Source organism: Lissotriton vulgaris, chromosome 1_2, assembly GCF_964263255.1.
Source record: "Lissotriton vulgaris chromosome 1_2, aLisVul1.2, whole genome shotgun sequence".
NCBI lineage: Eukaryota > Metazoa > Chordata > Amphibia > Caudata > Salamandridae > Lissotriton > Lissotriton vulgaris.
The window spans coordinates 18,610,358-18,628,949 of NC_141686.1; the positions used below are offsets into that span (position 1 = coordinate 18,610,358).

Genomic DNA, 18,592 nt, shown 5'->3' on the forward strand with positions numbered 1-18,592 from the left:
TGCAGTTTTGCTTTTTTATTCACAATTGTGGATCTAACATCCCAAGGACATAAAGCGATATTGGTTAAAAAGCCTGGATTAGCTGAAAGCCCTCCTGATGAGAAAGGTATTGCTTGCATCTCTTCAGTTTAACAATACACAAATGACCTGTAGCATTAAATGAATGGTGTTTGAGGGTGGGGTTGGTGGACAAAAGTAAACAAAAAAGGTACTGTGTGCTATTTAATGTTTTTTCTCTTACCTTGATAGCTAAGCAAATGGTGCAGAATGATCAGATCGCCTGCTTACTGGACGAACGGCAAAAAGAGGACGTGGTACACTTTAACAAAGCCATCGCTGATTTCCAGAAGTGCTTTCAAAAGCGAGAAGACCGCAGGGAATTTGATCTTTATGATCCTCAGGCTCTTAAGAAAGAGCTTCCTGCTCGAACCTCAGATAAAGATCCCCGGTGCTCAGTGTCAGGTGTGCAGCGCCTTCTTGGCGAAGACCTAACCCAGAATGACCGGCAGAAGCTGCAGCAAGAGCAACTTCGAGAATGGTCACTTCAGCAGCAAAGAGAATTGGAGAAAGCAAAAGCCGACAAGAAGTGTGCAGGTGCTGTGATTTTATATTCAAAACAAATATGTGTAGTGGTATTCTCAGAGTTTACAAGAACATAGATAGTTCTTCAAAATGAAGATACCAGTCAACACTACAAAATATTTACCATAACTGATAGAACCTGGTTTTGCTGGCTGTACTGCAGTGCTTAATTTTTAAAAGAACAAGTGCTGGGGCCCAAAGTTGTGATCAGAAGTCCTCAAATGACTCTGATGAAGGTCGGTATAAAATACTAAGGCTGCGTAATCTTTTTTTTATAAAACTCTTTTTATTGAAACATTGCTCAGCAGACAGTACAGCAGTGACATGAAAGCGAGCATTTAGTGTACATTTCGGTTACAGCAGCAAATTGCAAAGGTAAAGTATGAATATACATTTCAGATGGAGCCCTTATGGCCAATGATATTTTGGAATATACAGAGTTAGCAGGCTTCCAAATGACAATGTCTATCCTTCCGTCCCTGAATCAGCCCCCCGTACTCAGCACCCTAGAAAGTTCCACCAGTTATCTCACACTTTCTCCCACTTCTTTGGGCAGCCCGCTGAGTTGTCTTCTCTACATCCCTTCACTAGAGGACTTCGAGCAACTTAATGATAGACAATGGGTAGACGCCTTGACTTTCACCAACTGGTAGTGCCACTTAGTATACGATATCTGCTTTTAAAAGGACTTTAAATTTCAATGATTTCTATTCTTCTATGTATTTATGGGAGTCTCTTTCAGCTCAATGGATGCTTTTGTAAGGCTGGCAGTACATTATTTTCTCAGTCAAGGGAGCTTCATTACAAATCATAATCCGCAGAATAATGCCTCTTTTTTTAAGTGATCCTGGAACATACTTGAGAAAATATATCACAAAATAAATGTCCTAATGTTTCTTTCAAATGTGAACTGCTTCTTAAGTGATAAGGCCTTTAAGACTGAAGTTTACTCAGACAGAGATCTTCAAGGACGTCCTGTGCCAATTGCAGCTGCTTTAATTCTGTGTTTTTATTTGTCATGTGGAGACTTCCAATCGCTTGCCCTTTAACAGTTCAGAGACTTTTTCCTATTAAATTATTTTCCTAACATTTTATTTTTATGTTCTTAGGCGTGTTTCAATGCTTTGACATATTGGTGTTTTGCTTCAGTGCAATTAGGCTGAAATGTTCAGAAGTGGGTGTTTTGTTCTTAAATTCAGAGTGCATCATTCTACTTCACCTGAGTGTACATATGTTAGAATGATATTGTTGAATGCAGAGTGAGGTTGCCTTTCTGTGATTGACTGATTACTTCTCTGAATTAAGCCACCAACCTTTGGGTGCTATCGATGTGAATTCCACATCAACAGCGCTTTCTGCTGGGCAATAATTGATGTGAGGGTCACGTCAAAGCGCCCAGGGCATGGATTCGCTGGGGAAGAGCTTCCCTAGCCGCCAAGGCTGTTTCTTTTGGCGTTCAGAATGACTGTCAGCACTCATGCCATTCTGACTCATCAGGCTGAGAGTGCCTGTCGGCTCATTTGACTTTCTCTTGTATTGGTGCTTGGGGCCATATCTCAGTCCTCGAAAGAAGTGGTAATTTTAGAAAAGGATAATCTCCTAGCATCTCTTGCTAGTGAATCCATGCTTAGGGATTGCTGCAGAAGTGTGATCCCCTAGCAGTCCTCTAGACACCACAGATTTTTTATTGAAGGAGGAAGTGCCCGCCCCCCCTTAAACCCTCTTGGCATTGGGCTACTGCTACACTCATAATAATGCACAAACATGTTTCTGCTCCCTTGGGGAGCAGATAAGGAGTGTTCACTCCCAATCTGCCCCCAAGGAGGGCTGATTGAGGGTGTTTATCACTAATCTACCTCCCAGGGAGACAGAGAGTAGTTTTTAGTTTAGTTTATTAGTCAATTAAAACCATAAACAAAATCACACGGTTAAAAAGTACGTAACGAATAAAAAGTAAAATGGATGTAAAACAGATATGTCATACAGCTAGTACAGCCTCGACTCTTCACGCTACATACCATTTGCTTTCTTCAACTTTACTTCCTGGAAATTGTAGTCAGGATACCAACACTTATCTATGTTAGATAAAAAGTGACTAAACAGGAATCATTTGTTACCCCAATGTATAAAAAGCAAGCTTTTTGCACCGATAACTAAAATGTCTCTTAAGTACGATAATATATATATATATATAATTAAAATGCCTATAAGCGGTACTAAAAAAGGTATGAATACAGTGCCAGATGGACTGTGAAACCCACTATTAAAAACCATTATACAAATATTCACATCTTTAAAAATACAGAAATAAAGTATTTATGTGAGTCTAATGGGATAGGGAACTACTAGTTTCAGTCCCTAGCAGCCCGTCCTTCACAGTTACTGTGCATGCTCTGTTAACGTTAAGGGTTTCCGAGCTATCACAATTTGGGATTACATTTAGGGACCACCTCCAGATTACACATCACATATCCTGTTAGCTGATTATTTTCTTAAAACAGATCAATAACTGAGTCAGTCTAATGTTCAGCATGGTGTTGATTGGGTTCATGGACTCCACAAGTGCATGCCTGCAGGACCTAATTCCCCGTTCAAGGAACTCCCGTCTTAATAGAACTCTCAGTTGAAACATCAAAGAGGGACAAACACAGACAATGTGAAGCAGAGATTCAGGCCCCTGATGTCATAGATGGCAAGAATGGTCTTCACTTTGACCGGACATCCTCCATTTTGGCATAAGATCTAGCGTGGGTATTTCTCCAAATCTTAGGGCCAAAAACGACTGTTTGATCTTCCGGTGGTAAGATGCAGAAAGCAGGGCTGATTCCCTTAACCCCTTCACTGCGGCGGCTATTCCGCAGCAGTGCTAAGGGGCGGGGCGGCCGCATGCTGGTGACGGAACCGCTCCGTCACCAGCGTCGGTGGCGCTGTGCTTATGACGGAGCCGTTCCGTCATGGCCCGCCCCGCTCAATGGAACGCTCAGCGCAGGCCCGGAATTCGCGCCGCCCAGGAGCGCCGAGCGGGCCATGACGGAACCGCTCCGTCATCAGCACAGCGCCACCGCAGCTGATGACGGAGCGGTTCCGTCATCAGCAGGCAAGGGGTTAAAGTGGAATGATTTCAACACCAGCCACCCATGGCGATGTTTTGACAAGGTATCTTTGTCTGCCATCCAACTTTGCAATTTTGTAGATTTATTTACGAACTTCTTAAAGATTGCTTCAGAGTAGGCACAACATTCTTTCCGCTCCATGTAGGGTGGATTGGGAGAGTTTACCTCCAATCTTCTCCCACGGTGGAGTGTAGAAAGATTACCAGACAGGGGCAAGCTACTTCACCCTAGCATACCAGTGTCGAGTTTACAGTCCTTCTACCCCGGAGGGCTGATGGTGAATCTACCCCATTTGGGGGTTTGCCTTCGGGGTAGAAAGCAGACTAGTTACAATATATTTTAGACTGGGGCAAAAAAAGGGGTGGAGGCCAGCCCACCCTGTCAGTAAGCCGAACCCTCAAACCTAAAGCCACAGCCTTTCTATCCCGGTGGGGTTTAAGGAGTAAATCACAATTTCCTCTCATTTGCCGTTTTTATTGGGAGAAATGTGCAAAGGATAGTTGGTAGAACTTTTGTGAATTCCCCTAGATTTTCACAGAAAGGTGAGGAAAACCTGTTTTGGCCAAGGTTTGATATTTTAAGGGCATTGTGAGAAAGAAAAAGTGGTATCAGTGCAAAGCAGACCACCCTGGTCTCCTCCAGGTCCCTAGTCTTCAGAAATATCTGGATTTGGTAGGTTTCCCTGGGTGGCGGCAGAGCAGAGGTCTAAATTCCACAGCTACTGAAACTGATTAAACAGTTCCATTCAATTTGATTTCTTCACATTGCATTTTGGTGCTTTTTTGTTGCAGGATCATGGCCCATCCACACAAGCAGGAACAGTTTTTATTAGAAGTGTGGGAACACAGAAAAGTGAAACATTTGTTACTGCCAATTAGATTTCTTTCCATTTTGACTTTCAAATATAAAACCGTGCAGAAGAAAGAACACATTTTGCAAAATACCCCATGAATCACTTGGTAGAATAGTAACCCTGTATTCAGGAGTGTACAAAGCCCCTGGTCCTAAACTCAGTGGCTTGTGCACATTTCGGAATACCTAGGTTCCCTTCATGCTCATTTTTAATTCACTAAATTTTACCATGTGAACTGCTGCTTAGTCGGTACACAATTAAAAAGAATTAACCACTGCAGCTCAATTTTTGGCTCTGGGTTTCACAAGTTTTTGGACAACCAACAAACACTATATATGCCTGTGGCCAGAAGGGTCTATCGGACATACCGATATGCCATTTTTGTAAACCAGCCTTCGGGGCAAAAAGTTACAGATGAAAACGTTATTTTTAAGTTTCAAAGATTAGTTTGTTAGGGAAAACCATGAGCAGTCAACACAAATGATTCATTGCTGAAGGCACCACCAACTGCACCTAGTCTGAAACCAGAAAAAAATAGAGACAATGACTATAGCTTAGAAAAATGCAAAACCTTTGGTATAATATCTTAACAAAGCAAATCTTTCATTTAACCCATTTTCAGAAAAAACTAACATTTGCACTCTTGCACAGCATTTCTTCAAGAACACCCAAAAGTTACCTATGTTTTGTCTACTTTCTCTGTTCCGTTATAGGGAAGAGGAGTCCACAGACCATGGAAATCTTTAAAATCCCTAAGATGTGAGGGGAAACGGGACACAAATGTGGTCTAAATACCTTCTATGGGAAAAAGGTTCAGAAGGTGTAAGTGCAAACTGTCCCAAACATCCAAAAAAGGCTCTGCACCAGGGATGGGAGGGATAACCCTAGCACTCAAGTGGTTAAAAGTAATTTTCTTTTATGGATAAATCATGTTTCGAAATTAAGTTTCTTAAAATGTACTACTTATTACTACAAATCAGTGGTCTTTTCACCTGGAAATTTCACGTTCTTGCAAGTAGGCAAATTGTCCAGCAAAAGTACTGGGGGACCAGACATTAATCAGCTTGGTTTATCTGATTCTGGAATGTTAACCCCCAAAAATGTATATTCTAATGTACGATTAATGTAAGCATTTTATCCAACAGCTTGTGTTTTGTTTTTCGTAGTGAGAGACCCTAAATGCAAGTGGTTTAACCACACGTGGATCACATAGGTCCTTGTACCATGGGACATATGCTGCACCTTATTGATAAGTTCCAACAAGGCTGAAACATAAGTCTCTTGGGCTGTCTTCTACTGGTCTCCTATGGGTTCTTGTACCGTCCCTTACTCTTTCTGAGTCTCCTGTCGCTTTTCCATTAGTGTGTTACTGATGTTATCATGCTATACTTCAAATGTGCATTATGCTTGTGACTGTTAAAGGTTGAGGCCACCCTGAAGACATCCCGTGGCTACTTTACAGCCTTTTTTTTTTGTTCAAGTTGTGTACGTTGGGTGTTTTGCAATGTTAATCTCATTTACCATTAATCGAGGCTACTTGAGCTATGCAGCATCTAAGAGCCAAATACTGGGGCTGGGTGGCTATACTGGGGCTATGCAGCAAGGACCTTTGGATTATGTGCTTCGCCACTGGAATATTGCAGCGACGTACAAAACTCATAGTGACGTGTGTCCTTAAATTTTGAAACAAAAAAAGGCTAATTATATGGTGAAATTTAACACATTGTGTTGCAGTCTAATTTTACTATTTTGCCATTTTATCACACATACTGTGAGCAAAAGCTTCCCCTTTACCTGTTTAACTCATGCCTACTGCAGTAGGCAACAAAAGGTAGACTAACCTTTGCAAAGGACCTGCCACTGTTCCACACCATATCAGTTGTGTGGCGTGGACTTAAATGCTGTTTGTAGCAATGTTAATACTTAATGTAGCAATGCAATTGCACATCTGCTTGCCTGCAGTAGGTGGTACTAAAGGCATGGCTCATGTTGGGGCATATTGGCCTCTCGTCCATGTTGATGACAAATGAAAGGCTTGTATCTGCTAAAAACAAGCATTTGCAACGCAATAGGTCTTGCATTTACACAAGTTTAAGCTATAGGCATTGTAAATGACAAGGCCTTTTATTTTGGTTTTAAAAATCAAAACAGAAAAAAAGGTATTGTCATTTACAATGCCAATAGCTTAAGCTCGCATAAATGCGAGACCTATTGCATTGCAAATGCTTGTTTGGACAGCAGTCTGTTTTTTTTGCAGTACACCCTGCCTGAAGGAAATATGTTCTATTTTTGCGTTTTTGATTTGATTGTATGGAAAAAAATCCTGCTACTGCTACAAATGCTCTTTCCAACAGCTTTCATAAAAACCATCACATGTGACAAGCAGCTTTAGAGCGCTCTCCTTTTTGACGAACAGGGATCGGTGGGCTATTATTTTTTTCTGTGTTGAAATTATTTTGGGATCATGGAATACTGTCAGATGTTTTTGCCCAAGTAATTACCTGTATTGATGGAAGCACTTGGCTTTGGTGGGGGATAAAAGGTGTCCCTCTTAGGAAGGGGGATTCAGAACCACATGCGTTATCCAAGTCAGTAATGCACTTGGGGACAAGTGAAATGGTTGCCCATCAAGTTCAGGGACCTTCTAATGGCTGTCCAGCATTGGGAATATTTGGTCGCACACACTTGTGAATATCTATATGAGGGACAGCACCAACCTCCACGGTTTGGGTCTGATGGTATTGAACGACATGTTCACATTGAAAACAGTACGTCTGTTCTAGTTGCACCACCAATGGATTCTCCTTTCAAAGAATGTTGTTGTACACTGCCTAGCATCCTAAGGTTAATCAGACTCTTCGGGCTGAATGCTGAAGCCCAAATCACAAATCCCTACTTTCAGAGATTGAGGCAGAATTCTGGCAGGAAATTGTTCCAGAGGATTTTGGGTTTAATGTTTTGGTAGCCCCAAAACACCGGGTGCTGCCCCAAACCTGCTTTAAGATGAACCATAGGGGTTTATAGAGCTATCTAACAGGCCTGCTCTGTCATTTCAGACCAGTGGTCTGAGACCTGGGGAGTGCTTGACCATTTTCATACCTTTTCAATATCCATCAAAATAGCACTGATGAATGATTTAACTTGTGTCCCAGATGTATCCTCCGTCTAGCGGAAATAATTATATTTAGTGAAAAAGTTTACGTTTGCCATGTGGGATGTAATGTTGACTTTACATGTTTGTGTATTGATATCCTCATTAAACAATTGTTCATCAAAGAATTTGTACAGAGCAAGACTTTTCAAATCTAAATCAGCTCCTCCTTGCGAGACAGAGAATGTTTCTGGAAATTCACCTTCGCAGAGTAAAGATCGTAAAACGTCAAACGCTTTTCCAAACTCCACTATCATAACAACCAATGGCTACTGTTGATGTTCAGTAAGTGTGCGTTATTTAACATTCTGATATTATTTCTAGTGGATCTGAGAGGCATGAAGTTGTATCATTCAGGATAAGGACATTATCACCCTGCCCATTTGTGTGGCCAATACTTTAGCCAATATTTTAGTCTCTGTGTTAATAAGATAAATAGGGAGGTAGGAAGCACATAGGTCCTGTGGTATGTTAGGTTTATGAAACAAAGTAAAGATCGTAAGAGGAAGAATACAAAAGCAGGAGAAGGGCAAAGAGGAAAACGGCAGCAATTTCGTACTAGCTACGGCACTATAATCTGTGGTAACATTGCTTCAATCTTTCCTTAGCTTGTCAGGAGAGGTTCATGGGAAACTTCCTCAGCCATCTATAGCCCATAGGCTTGAGGCATTACAAATCTCAAACCTGAATTTTAATAAGGGCAGTTATTTTTCCCTTTTAACGGACCATGTATTTTGTTCTCCATAGAGAGAGAGCTTTTTAAGGTAAAAACCTCGTCTTTTTCCATCATCCTGCTCCGAACACACTGGTCAGGCACCTGAGATTTTATAACAAATAAAGAGGATTCTTGGACTTTTGTTTACCGCCTATTGCAGCTTCCTTCAAACAAGATGCAATTGTGTCCTTCTTTACCTACAGCCACTGTCTTGCAGAGATTATACTACTTTTTCAATATCCTCCTTTAAGGAGGCATGTATGTGGCCTGAACAGTCTGCACTCAAAGCAAAAAAAAATGTTAGGTAGGTTGCAATGGAGACTTTTACTGATGTTTTCTTGGTTAATGTGGCATCTCATTTGAAAGGTAAGGCTTCTTTTTCAGTACCACATCCTCTTTTTCTTGATGCAAGTAGGCTGGAGGTTCCAGCTGAGTCAGATCTTCCTTGTGGTGGAAAGATGCTCCTAAAAAACAGAAAATCACTATTTATAGTGACTTTATATTATACCTGGATGGTGAATAAAAGAATTGGCACCATTCTAAACTAGGATGCCTAGAGCCATGTATGTCATTAATATGTTTGATAAACATGCTACTTAATGTTTATTTTTTAAATGTGTATAATGCACATATTTGTTTTCATTGAGGCAAAGTACACGTAATTATGTTTTTTTAATTTAAATTTCTTCATTGGTGTTTTCTGATTTTATCATAATTGGCATCATGACGTTATACAAGATTTCCAAATGTCCATCGGAGAAATATAGAACCCATGTGACGATAGCAATATATGCTACAATAATATGAAAGTATTACTGATATACTATTCTTGCTTACAGATACATACATCGTGTGGGATACGTGTTGTAAGGTTCCAGTGTGCCATTGCTCGCATGTATTGCTACATCATGATCTATAAATCGTAATCATGTTCATTTAGATCGTGGTCAGGACACTTCCAATCAGAGCCAGAATTACAGTGCCTGCAATATATGCAATCTTAACATATAAAAATAGTCTGTCATTCTGATATGAAAATCATTGTATACAAAATAGCACATAATGGCACTATGAAGTAGGAAGCCACTTTAGGATACCAATAAGACCTGTGTTCTAAAACATATAATCAAAAAAAAACTTCTAATGTGAAAACTGCCATCTATGAGGTATAAGTTGGGTCAATGTTACATAACTGGGTGTGAAGGTGTATTTTCTTAGTCTGGGGGTGGGGGTTAAATTAAGGCATGTTCCTACATATAGCTGTAAAACAGCAGTGGGCATCTTCACACCCAGAGGTGTGCAAGGTCTGGGTAGTCGCTCATAACGAACGGAGGGACTTATGAATGTGTAATTTCATTCGGGCCAAAGTTTACCAGTTCCGCGTAATCATGCGGCAAGACACTTGTGTCTATTGCAGGTCAGTGGTTTGGGCAACCACATCCTCCACTGCATCTCTGCATTGAATGGCGGTGAGTATATTGTCCCAGCCCTTCACAAAAGGATATTGGCGGAGCCCTGCCGTCTCCTCCATATGTAGCGCTGTGCTCCCCGCTTGTGCCCATATTGTAAGTGAGCGTTTCCAGCTAGCCACCTCTGGTGGATCTGCATGTTTCCATTTTTTAGTTATAAGTCTTACACAGAAATTAAACCCAAATCCCGGAATCTCGAGGTGACCTTATTGTTTTTTGATCTGGCATAAAGCCGTAGAAGGCAAATCTCCCATGACAGTGGCAGAGTAATGTTCGTGCATAAGGCAAGTGTTGTGACTACCTCCTGCCAATAATGTTGGAGGGATGCGCAAGCACAGAGCATGTGGAGTAGGTCCGCATCTAGCTCCTGGCAGCACGGGCACGCAGAGGTGGCGATATGAAAATATCTGTTTATCTTGTACGCCCTCTGTATGATGAATGTTTGTATGAGTTTGAATCTGGAGTTTCTCGGTATGTATCTGGAGCATGCCAGTACAGTGTCCCATTCCTTATCAGTCCAGGCCGGCCTCTATCTGTTTCCCAACTAACTCGGAGCCTTTGCATTGGTTTCAGAGTAAGTGTAAGATGCGCCTCTACCAACCAATGCACTACCTTTATATCCCGCACCCATTACATGCAGGTATTGTAGTAGTAGTTGTGTCGGTAGTCGGTTAGGTCCCCCCAGGCAGCCGTCGGAGTCTTCAGGAGGGATGTATGTAGGAGGAATTGGCCTGCTGGCAACTCAGCGTCCTCAACTAGTGTCTCGAACGTCAGTAGCGCCAAGGCAACTTACACGTCATGACTGACCAAACAGATACCTCCCTATTCTAACCAGCTCCAGTGTCTAGTTGCAAGTTAGTTGGTAATGATGAGAGTTTTGCAGCTATCTCCATTTGATTCTTATTTTAGAGTGCAATTACAATTGCAGAAAGGTCAGTTGGACAAGTACACTTAACATAAACAGCATAAAGTGTATCTTCATCCTTTCAGTAATTCGATACCGAAAGTCTAGGCCTTATTTGACTTGTTAGTGTTGTTTAATTTATAGATTAATTGAAGTCTATGCATTTTACCAAATGTTATTTTGGTTATAGATGAACTATATGACAAAACCAGAATTGAGCTGGACCAGCGGGCTATGGAACTGCAAAGGATCGAGGAAGAAACAAGACGACTTGTTTGTATGAATACTAAGGAATTTAATATGGCTCAGGTATGCAGTTCATAGTTGTTCTTCATAATTCAGTGAAATACATAAGCAATAGCTTGCAGTCCATGTGGTTGATTGTACAAGAAAGGGCTTATAGCAAGACAGACCTTTAGGTATAAAGACCAACATTAGGAATAGGTTGGCCCTGTAATATATCACAAGTTAATCGCTGCCAGCTGGAAGGAAAGTATTGCCTGTAACAAATGTACTTTTCGAAACAATATAGCAGTGCAGGCATTTCGATAGCAGCTGTCTGGCCTACTGCTGCATGAATTGGACTTCTTACTTGGCTAGGGAATGTGAAGTATCATTCTGACGCAGTAAGGATCTTCAGCCAGTATATTAAAAGGCTAAGCGCTGTAGAATCCAACTTTGATTTTTTGATAATGTTTAAAGGTTTTTTTATACAGGAAGTTATATTATATTTTGATGTCGTTTTTTAGGCTATGGAGTCCTCTGAAAGGAAAAGGATTGAAAAGCAACAGAATGAGGAAGACAATACTGTTGAGATTTCCAACCTCCTTCAGGGGGACCTTCTTTCAGAAAACCCTGAGCAAGCAACTAGTGCATTTGGGCCACACCGTGTGATTTCTGACCGCTGGAAAGGAATGAATGAAGAACAACTGATGGACATAACCTTCACTCAGAAACAACAAGTCCTTGAGAGAATGGTAAGGGATTCTTAGCTGGTGTTGGGGGTCCCAAATGAGTACAGCCTAATTCTTCCAAATACACTCCTCTTGGCTGTCACTTTTTTTTATTAAACATTTACATTGGCATTCATTTATATTGAAAAACAAGAAAAAAGGTAATAAGTGAAAGCAAAATGAAATGGCATACAGTAATCAAAAGTAGATACCATAGTTACTCATCAGTTACTCACATACATCTACGTGTCATTGGCGTTACTTTAGGTTCTGCCTCCTTGTTCTCTGTAGTGGTGTGCCCCCATATTAGGTGTCTCAGCCCAATTCCACATCTATTTCTTTGTACTCCATCCAGTTTCCCCAAACACTCATGTGCTTGTGTGGGCAGCTCAGTGCTCCATATATATATACTAGTATTTCCATCATCGTGCAATGGTTGAGACACCGCGTCCACATCTCCAAGTCCAAGGGATCCCCTGCCTCCAATTTTTAGCTTTATCTTATTTTGTCAATACAAGCCCCAAGTGCAGTAGGGATAATTTACATGTTTGCATCTATATTTTCTAAGAGGTGTAGCAGGTCGTCTAGGGGTCCTTTCCACATGCCAGCCCAATACATTCCCTATCGTTTTAAGTACTCCTTCCAAGAAAATCATATTCTTGCGGCACACCCACATCATGCAAATAAATTCCCCTGGCTTGCCTGACATTGGAGACAGTCAGGATAATCCGCACTGCCAATTTTCCATAGCTTGCATCATGTGGTGTACACCCAATAAAGGTATATCAACTCAATTAACCAGAATTGAGATGAAATGGCAGTTGTGCGTTGTGCCAGTTTGCACTTCTGCCACCCCTGTTCAGTTAGTTCACTCACATCTTGCTCTAGCATCTGTTGCAACACCTCACATATGTCCATAGTATTTATTACTAGTGACCAGTAGTGCAAGGATATCATCTTTCTTCCCATATCCCCATCAGAAATGTGTCCTCCAAATGGCTGCAATCAGGACGTTTAATGAGATTTCTAATGCATGGATGTAGGTCATGTCTCCATCACAAGTATCTGTAAAACTGGTATTTATGCATGTTGTACCTATCTTACAATTGAGCATATGTGTTCCTTCCATTACTACCCAGTTTAGAAATTCCAATATTATCACACCCAGGAAATCCCAAAAGGAAACTGACATCATGACTCCTTTTACTCAACCACAGTGAACTCTTTTTCATCAGCTATTTGTGCTAGCCAATACTCCTCAACGTTTCATACCATATCTGTATTATTGATTCTTTTGCTGAAAAATAGTTCAAAGTCGATCTTCTCCCAATAGAGCTAGATTCTCAATCCTTCTCCTGTAGTTTCTTCCTTGCCGCCTCTTTCCCGAGCGACGTCGTTCATACCATAGGCCTATCACCCAAATTTCTCATTTCCCCCTTCTCTTTATGATCAGCCCTACACTGCCTACTCCCGTACCACCATTCATTATCCTTTTATTTTCATTGTTGTCTTGTTTTGTATCCTCTGGTGCTTCTGTGATGTCCTGCTCCCACCCCCAAGCTCCAGAACTAGCAAACATCTCCAATTTGTTTCTGCACTTGAGACTAATCTTTCATTTTATTTCAATATGTCCATTCAGTTCTGCTCATCTGTTCCACAACTCTACCCACGGGATAACATTTTTTTTTTAATACCAAGTGATTGTTTAAATGTTTGTTCAGTTTCTTTGTAAGGAGGGATACTGCTCTCCAGTGTTGTTTTACTTGTAAAGCTCATAGACAACCAGTCTGGGTTGAGTTGTGCTATGTTAAAATCTGAAACACATATGTAGTTAAACGCTCTTCCAAAATCCACTATCATTACAGCTAATGGCCACTGTAGATGTTCAGTAGGTTTGTGTTATGTAACATTCTGATATTATGCCTAGTGCATCTGAGAGACATGAAGCTGTATCGATCAGGAAAATGATAGAATCCCCCTTGCAAATCGTGTGGCTAATATTTTAGCCTCTGTGTTGATAAGGGAAATGGGGTGGTAGGAAACACATAGCTCCTGTGGTGTGTTAGGTTTATGAATCCTCACAATTTCGGCCATCTTCATATCTGGGTGGAGGTCTCCTTTCCCCAGTGCCTCGCCAACATCTCTCTAAGGGGCAGTGTGGCTATCTGTGCAATGTGTTTTAGGAATTCCACTGGGAACCCATAAGGGCCAGGTGTTTTCCCAACACTGTAGCTGATTAAAGGCCTGTGAAAGATCTTCCTTTTCAGTATTCTGCTCCAGAAGACCTTTAGTTATATTAGTGACTCTTTTTCTTGGGTGGTCTCTTACAAATTCCCTCAGATCCATAAGTATACTTCAGTCTCTTTCAGTGTAAATGTTAAGGTAGTATTCTGCGAAAACAGGCATGACCAGGCTGTAAACCTTTATTCGTTGGAAGTCTGAGTGTTGAATGTAACTTATTTGGTTCTTGGTGTCCCTATGCTGACACAGCGCATGAACCAAATTATCTTACTCTATTGGTATTGTAACTACGTAATTGCTGTGAGTTTGGTCCTATGGTCCATATTCCTGAGGGTTTCAGGTTATAGTGATGTTGCAGACTAGGACTCAAACTGCAGGACGGTGGAATCCAAATGGGATATTTTCCTGAAATCGTCTGTTATGCCCAGTTATTGTCTGTCTCTTACTGCTGAAAATCTGCAGTGATTTACCTGAGCCTCCCACCCTAATAACTAGAATTTTCCTAAAACTATAGCCCTTGTAACTTGATCCCAAAATACACATTCAGTTGAAACCACAAATACTTTAAGTGGCCTTTAAAGACACCATCTTCCAAATCTAGCCTCGTTATGCATTAAATCCAAAATTGAGACTTACATGGTTTTTCATTGTTATTATCTCTAACCTGAGCTTTGTCTTGTATAGAATGAAGGGTCATTACAGCACTGGACTGAATTTAAAGGTTAACTCATCTGGTTTCTTTATTTCATTATCTCTTTCTTATGGCTGGATGTTTTGGCACTGACGTTGATTTATTCTCTGTTCCACTTTTTTCCATACTATCCTTTCATAGTTTTTCCAATCTTGTTTTAAGCTACCATGTGGCAAACACATATACAAAAACACAGCTTATGATTTTTAATTCATGTAATATAAGTTGTGGAAAACTCCTAGAACTAGATTGTTATCCTCGTGTCTTGTATGCCCATTCAGCAAGATTGTGGCATTGTTATTCCAAGACTGAAAGGAGTTTCTACAAGATGGGCATATGTGCTACTATGTCTTTAAAAGCAAATTGCCATCAAAAGAAGCCTTCAGTTTCAGTAAGTCTCATGTTGCTAAGAAGACCAGCACATGGATCTCTGTCTCATGAATTCAAAGCTATATACGTGAATTAAATGCTCCATAGGTTTGTAGGCGGTTTCGTTCACTTTCAATGCAAATAGTTCAAGTTCACTTGTTGGTCCAAATTGCCTCAACGCTTAGCTTTGATGGAGAGAAGAAATCCATTGTGGCACCACATTGTATTGCAATATTTGTATAGCGCTTACTACCCCTATGTGGGGCACTAAATTGCTTGCTTACACGTGTAGCATGTTACACTATGTAGGTTGTGTAGTTGAAAGTGTGTTGTCTATGTTTTGATCCTAAGTGGGAAGTGTTTCAAAGTTGTGTGCAATGATCACTGAGATGTAGTTATCATGTTATAAGACACAGCACTTAGCAATGTGATGCATGAAGAAGTGTTGAAAAGTGGTATGCAGTTTATGGTTTTCACTAAGATTTAAGCAGTTCTATAGGCCCCTTTATGGAATTTTTTTATGACTGTAGTCCACTTATTATATTTTGTTTGAGTTTATGGTCCTTAGCATGCATAGGTTGGTGGAGATATCTGGGATAGACTTTGTTCATATCATCTCCATTTATGTTTGTCATGGTAAGGTGTCAAGAAGCCGTCATAGTATGTAACTTGTTGCTACTTCCATTGGTGGATGAAATCAAAGTCCTCCATTGGCCAGGGCATATGGCAGGTGTCTTCAGTGATTCCATACCTGCACGGGTGGGTTATTATTACTGTGGACTGGTACACTATTGGGTGATGGACATGACCTATAGCAGTTTTGTCTTCTGTGAATGTAACAGTATCAAGCATTATATAGGAATTATTATGCAGACTGTCTGAACTACAGTTGACTGTTGTACTATTGTTGTCAAGGAGAGTTATTTATTGTCTTGTAACTGCATTTGTACAGCGCTTACTAGCCTTGACAATGCATTGACGTTTTATACGCTGGATAGCATGCTGCTCCAGAGTGCAAGTTTATTAGTTAACCTACTAGTTTTTGGGATTAGTCTTGTAAACTGAAGAAAACCCTTCCATGCTTTTACAATCTTTGCCTTTAGCACACGCCTATATATAAAATGCATATAGTCCATTCAGATATGTTAAAAATGTCACAGTTGTCTTGTTATTCTTTCATTCTGTTGTTCGTTTGTTCTTAGCCACAAAGCTATCTCGTGTTTCCCCGCAAAAGGGGATTAACCTGCGACTACCTCAGGACTGTCTGTTTCTTAGAAGTCCTTCTATCTTATTGCCGGTTGTAATTTGGTCCCGGTAAAGCCTGCTGTGTGCACTGTATTTAATTTCCTCGTCCTCCAGCCTCTCGTAATGTTTGGTATGACTGTGTTTCATAACCAATTAAGAAGCTAATTCAGTGTAAGTACCCATCTCCGGTAAGGTGATAAGTTGCTCCAGACGCGTAGAGCTACTTCGCTGGATTTGAGCGTACTCACTCTATGGGTCTTGAGTAACTTTTTAAAAAAATTATTTTTATTGAATTTTGGTGCAACATACATTTACTGCCGACAACAACAGCGTACTCATGGTGAGCAGGAGCTTCAACAATGCATTAGCTAGTGTGTCCTTAGTGATTGGAGTTTGCAACAGAACTAACACATAAACTTTACAGATATATCACAGTGAGTGCGTTTACATAGGAATACAAAGTGCCGCATGGATATTTAAGAATGTTAATCGTCACTTGCAGGTGTTGGGAGAGCAAGAAAGTGTTCAAGTGGACCTCAAATATGCTTTGGTCTAGATGTTACAGGCAATTCTTTGGCGTATGTTGCTAAAGTTTCTTTACAATATACCATATCCTTCATCTACCCTTCCAGTTGTCCTATGTAAACAGAGTGCGGCGGTTGGCAAGTAGGAGGGCAACTCTAACAAACCTGCCTACAGAACCCTTCAAGTGTGGGATGTAATGTAGTAAGCATGTGAGAGGTGTGCAGGGTAGCAGAGTGCCCGTCATGGAGTGGAGACAATCAATCACTCCTTCCCAATATGCGAATACCAGGTCACAGCGCCAGGCAAGGTGTAGGAAGTCCACGTGCGGCTGCCTACAACGTTTACATTGATCCAATTCCCTGAGACCCATTCTGTTTAATTTGGAAGGAGTATAGTATATCTGATGGAGGAATTTAAAATGAATGATACATAAATTCCCATTGGGTGTGAGACAGCCCGTCAATTGACATACCCGCTCCCATTCCTCTCTGGTGATCTGTGGGTCTAGTATTTCATTCCATCTAGCAATGTTTTTATCAGGCCCTCTTACCGTCTCCTCCTGCACTGCCCTGTATAATCTAGTAACTCATTTCTTCTTGGTGCGCAGTACTACGAGCAGTGGCATGGACATGAGTGTTGGGGCTCAGCAGGAAAGTTCATGGTAGTGGTCTTGTATGGCACGTTTGAGGCGATAGCAAATATATTGAAACAAGGAGGTGGGGTTTTGTATGTATTCCAAATCGCTACTTTCAAGGTATTGTCCGTTAGGGTATAGGTCGCACATTTGAGTAATACTAGCTTCTTTTAGCGATTTTAGAGGTCCTGCCTCCTGAGTGACAGACAAGGCGGCTTGGTGGGCCAAGCGAAGCGCTGGTGCATATAGTGTTAATTTGCTTGCTCGATTGCCAATCGCCTGCCATGCAGCTATGGTCATATCTAGTGTATTGATTTCCATCTTTGGAGTATGTCTATTCACATGTGTCAGCTTGCCTCCAAGTGGGGTTGGGTGGGCATCTCCATCTTCCACAGCTATGTGCGGCGTAAAGTCATGTGTTCTGAACCAATAGTATGCATATTGGGCTTGAGAGCAGATATAATGCACATAAAAATCCTGCGCTGTAAAGCCACCCTTGTCATAGGATGGTGTTAGCGTGTGCCAGCTAATTCTAGATTGTCCCGTGCCTCATATTAGCCTCAAGAGTTGAGTTTTTATTGTTTTAAAAAAGTGCTGAGTCAGTTTGATCGGTATGTTGCAAAAAAGATATAAAATGCTGGGAAGTATAACCATTTTTATAACTGCAATACGGTCTGCCAGAGACAGGGGTAGGTGCAGCCATCGATTCACTTGTTGTTCTAGTGTGTCGTATGCCCGACCATAATTTTCCCTGATTACTATTTCAGGATCACGATGCACCTAGGTATTTAACTGGGTCCACCGTCCATACTAAAGGGTATTCCAAGTGAGGTTGGGATGTGATTGCGGTTAATGGTATGATGACCGATTTCTCCCAATTGATTGTAAGTCCAGAGAACAGACCAAATTTTATGTATTCTCGAAGAACAGGGGATAAATGTTGTTGGGGATCCCTAATGAACAGGACCATGTTGTCCGCATCCATGGAGATGCCGACTGGTCGGTGTTTAAAATTGAGAGCAGACGCTCTGTGACATTGCCGAATCTTACAAGCAAGTGGTTCGAGCACGAGGGCAAAGAGGAGAGGAGATAAAGGACAGCCCTGCCTGGTGCCACGTGCTGGAATGGTGTAGAGGTACGGCTGCCC

General features: G+C 41.2%; 1 protein-coding gene across 1 annotated transcript in view; it reads left to right on the plus strand.

Moving 5' to 3' along the window:
• The window catches only part of RIBC2 (RIB43A domain with coiled-coils 2), a 146,759-nt gene that overhangs the window by 100,101 nt on the left and 28,066 nt on the right, over positions 1–18,592 (plus strand). Inside the window, exons 3-5 of the mRNA XM_086952747.1 lie at positions 250–594; positions 10,978–11,096; positions 11,537–11,764. Coding sequence (XP_086808873.1) covers positions 250–594; positions 10,978–11,096; positions 11,537–11,764 — 692 coding nt within the window. The remainder of the gene's footprint in view (positions 1–249; positions 595–10,977; positions 11,097–11,536; positions 11,765–18,592) is intronic.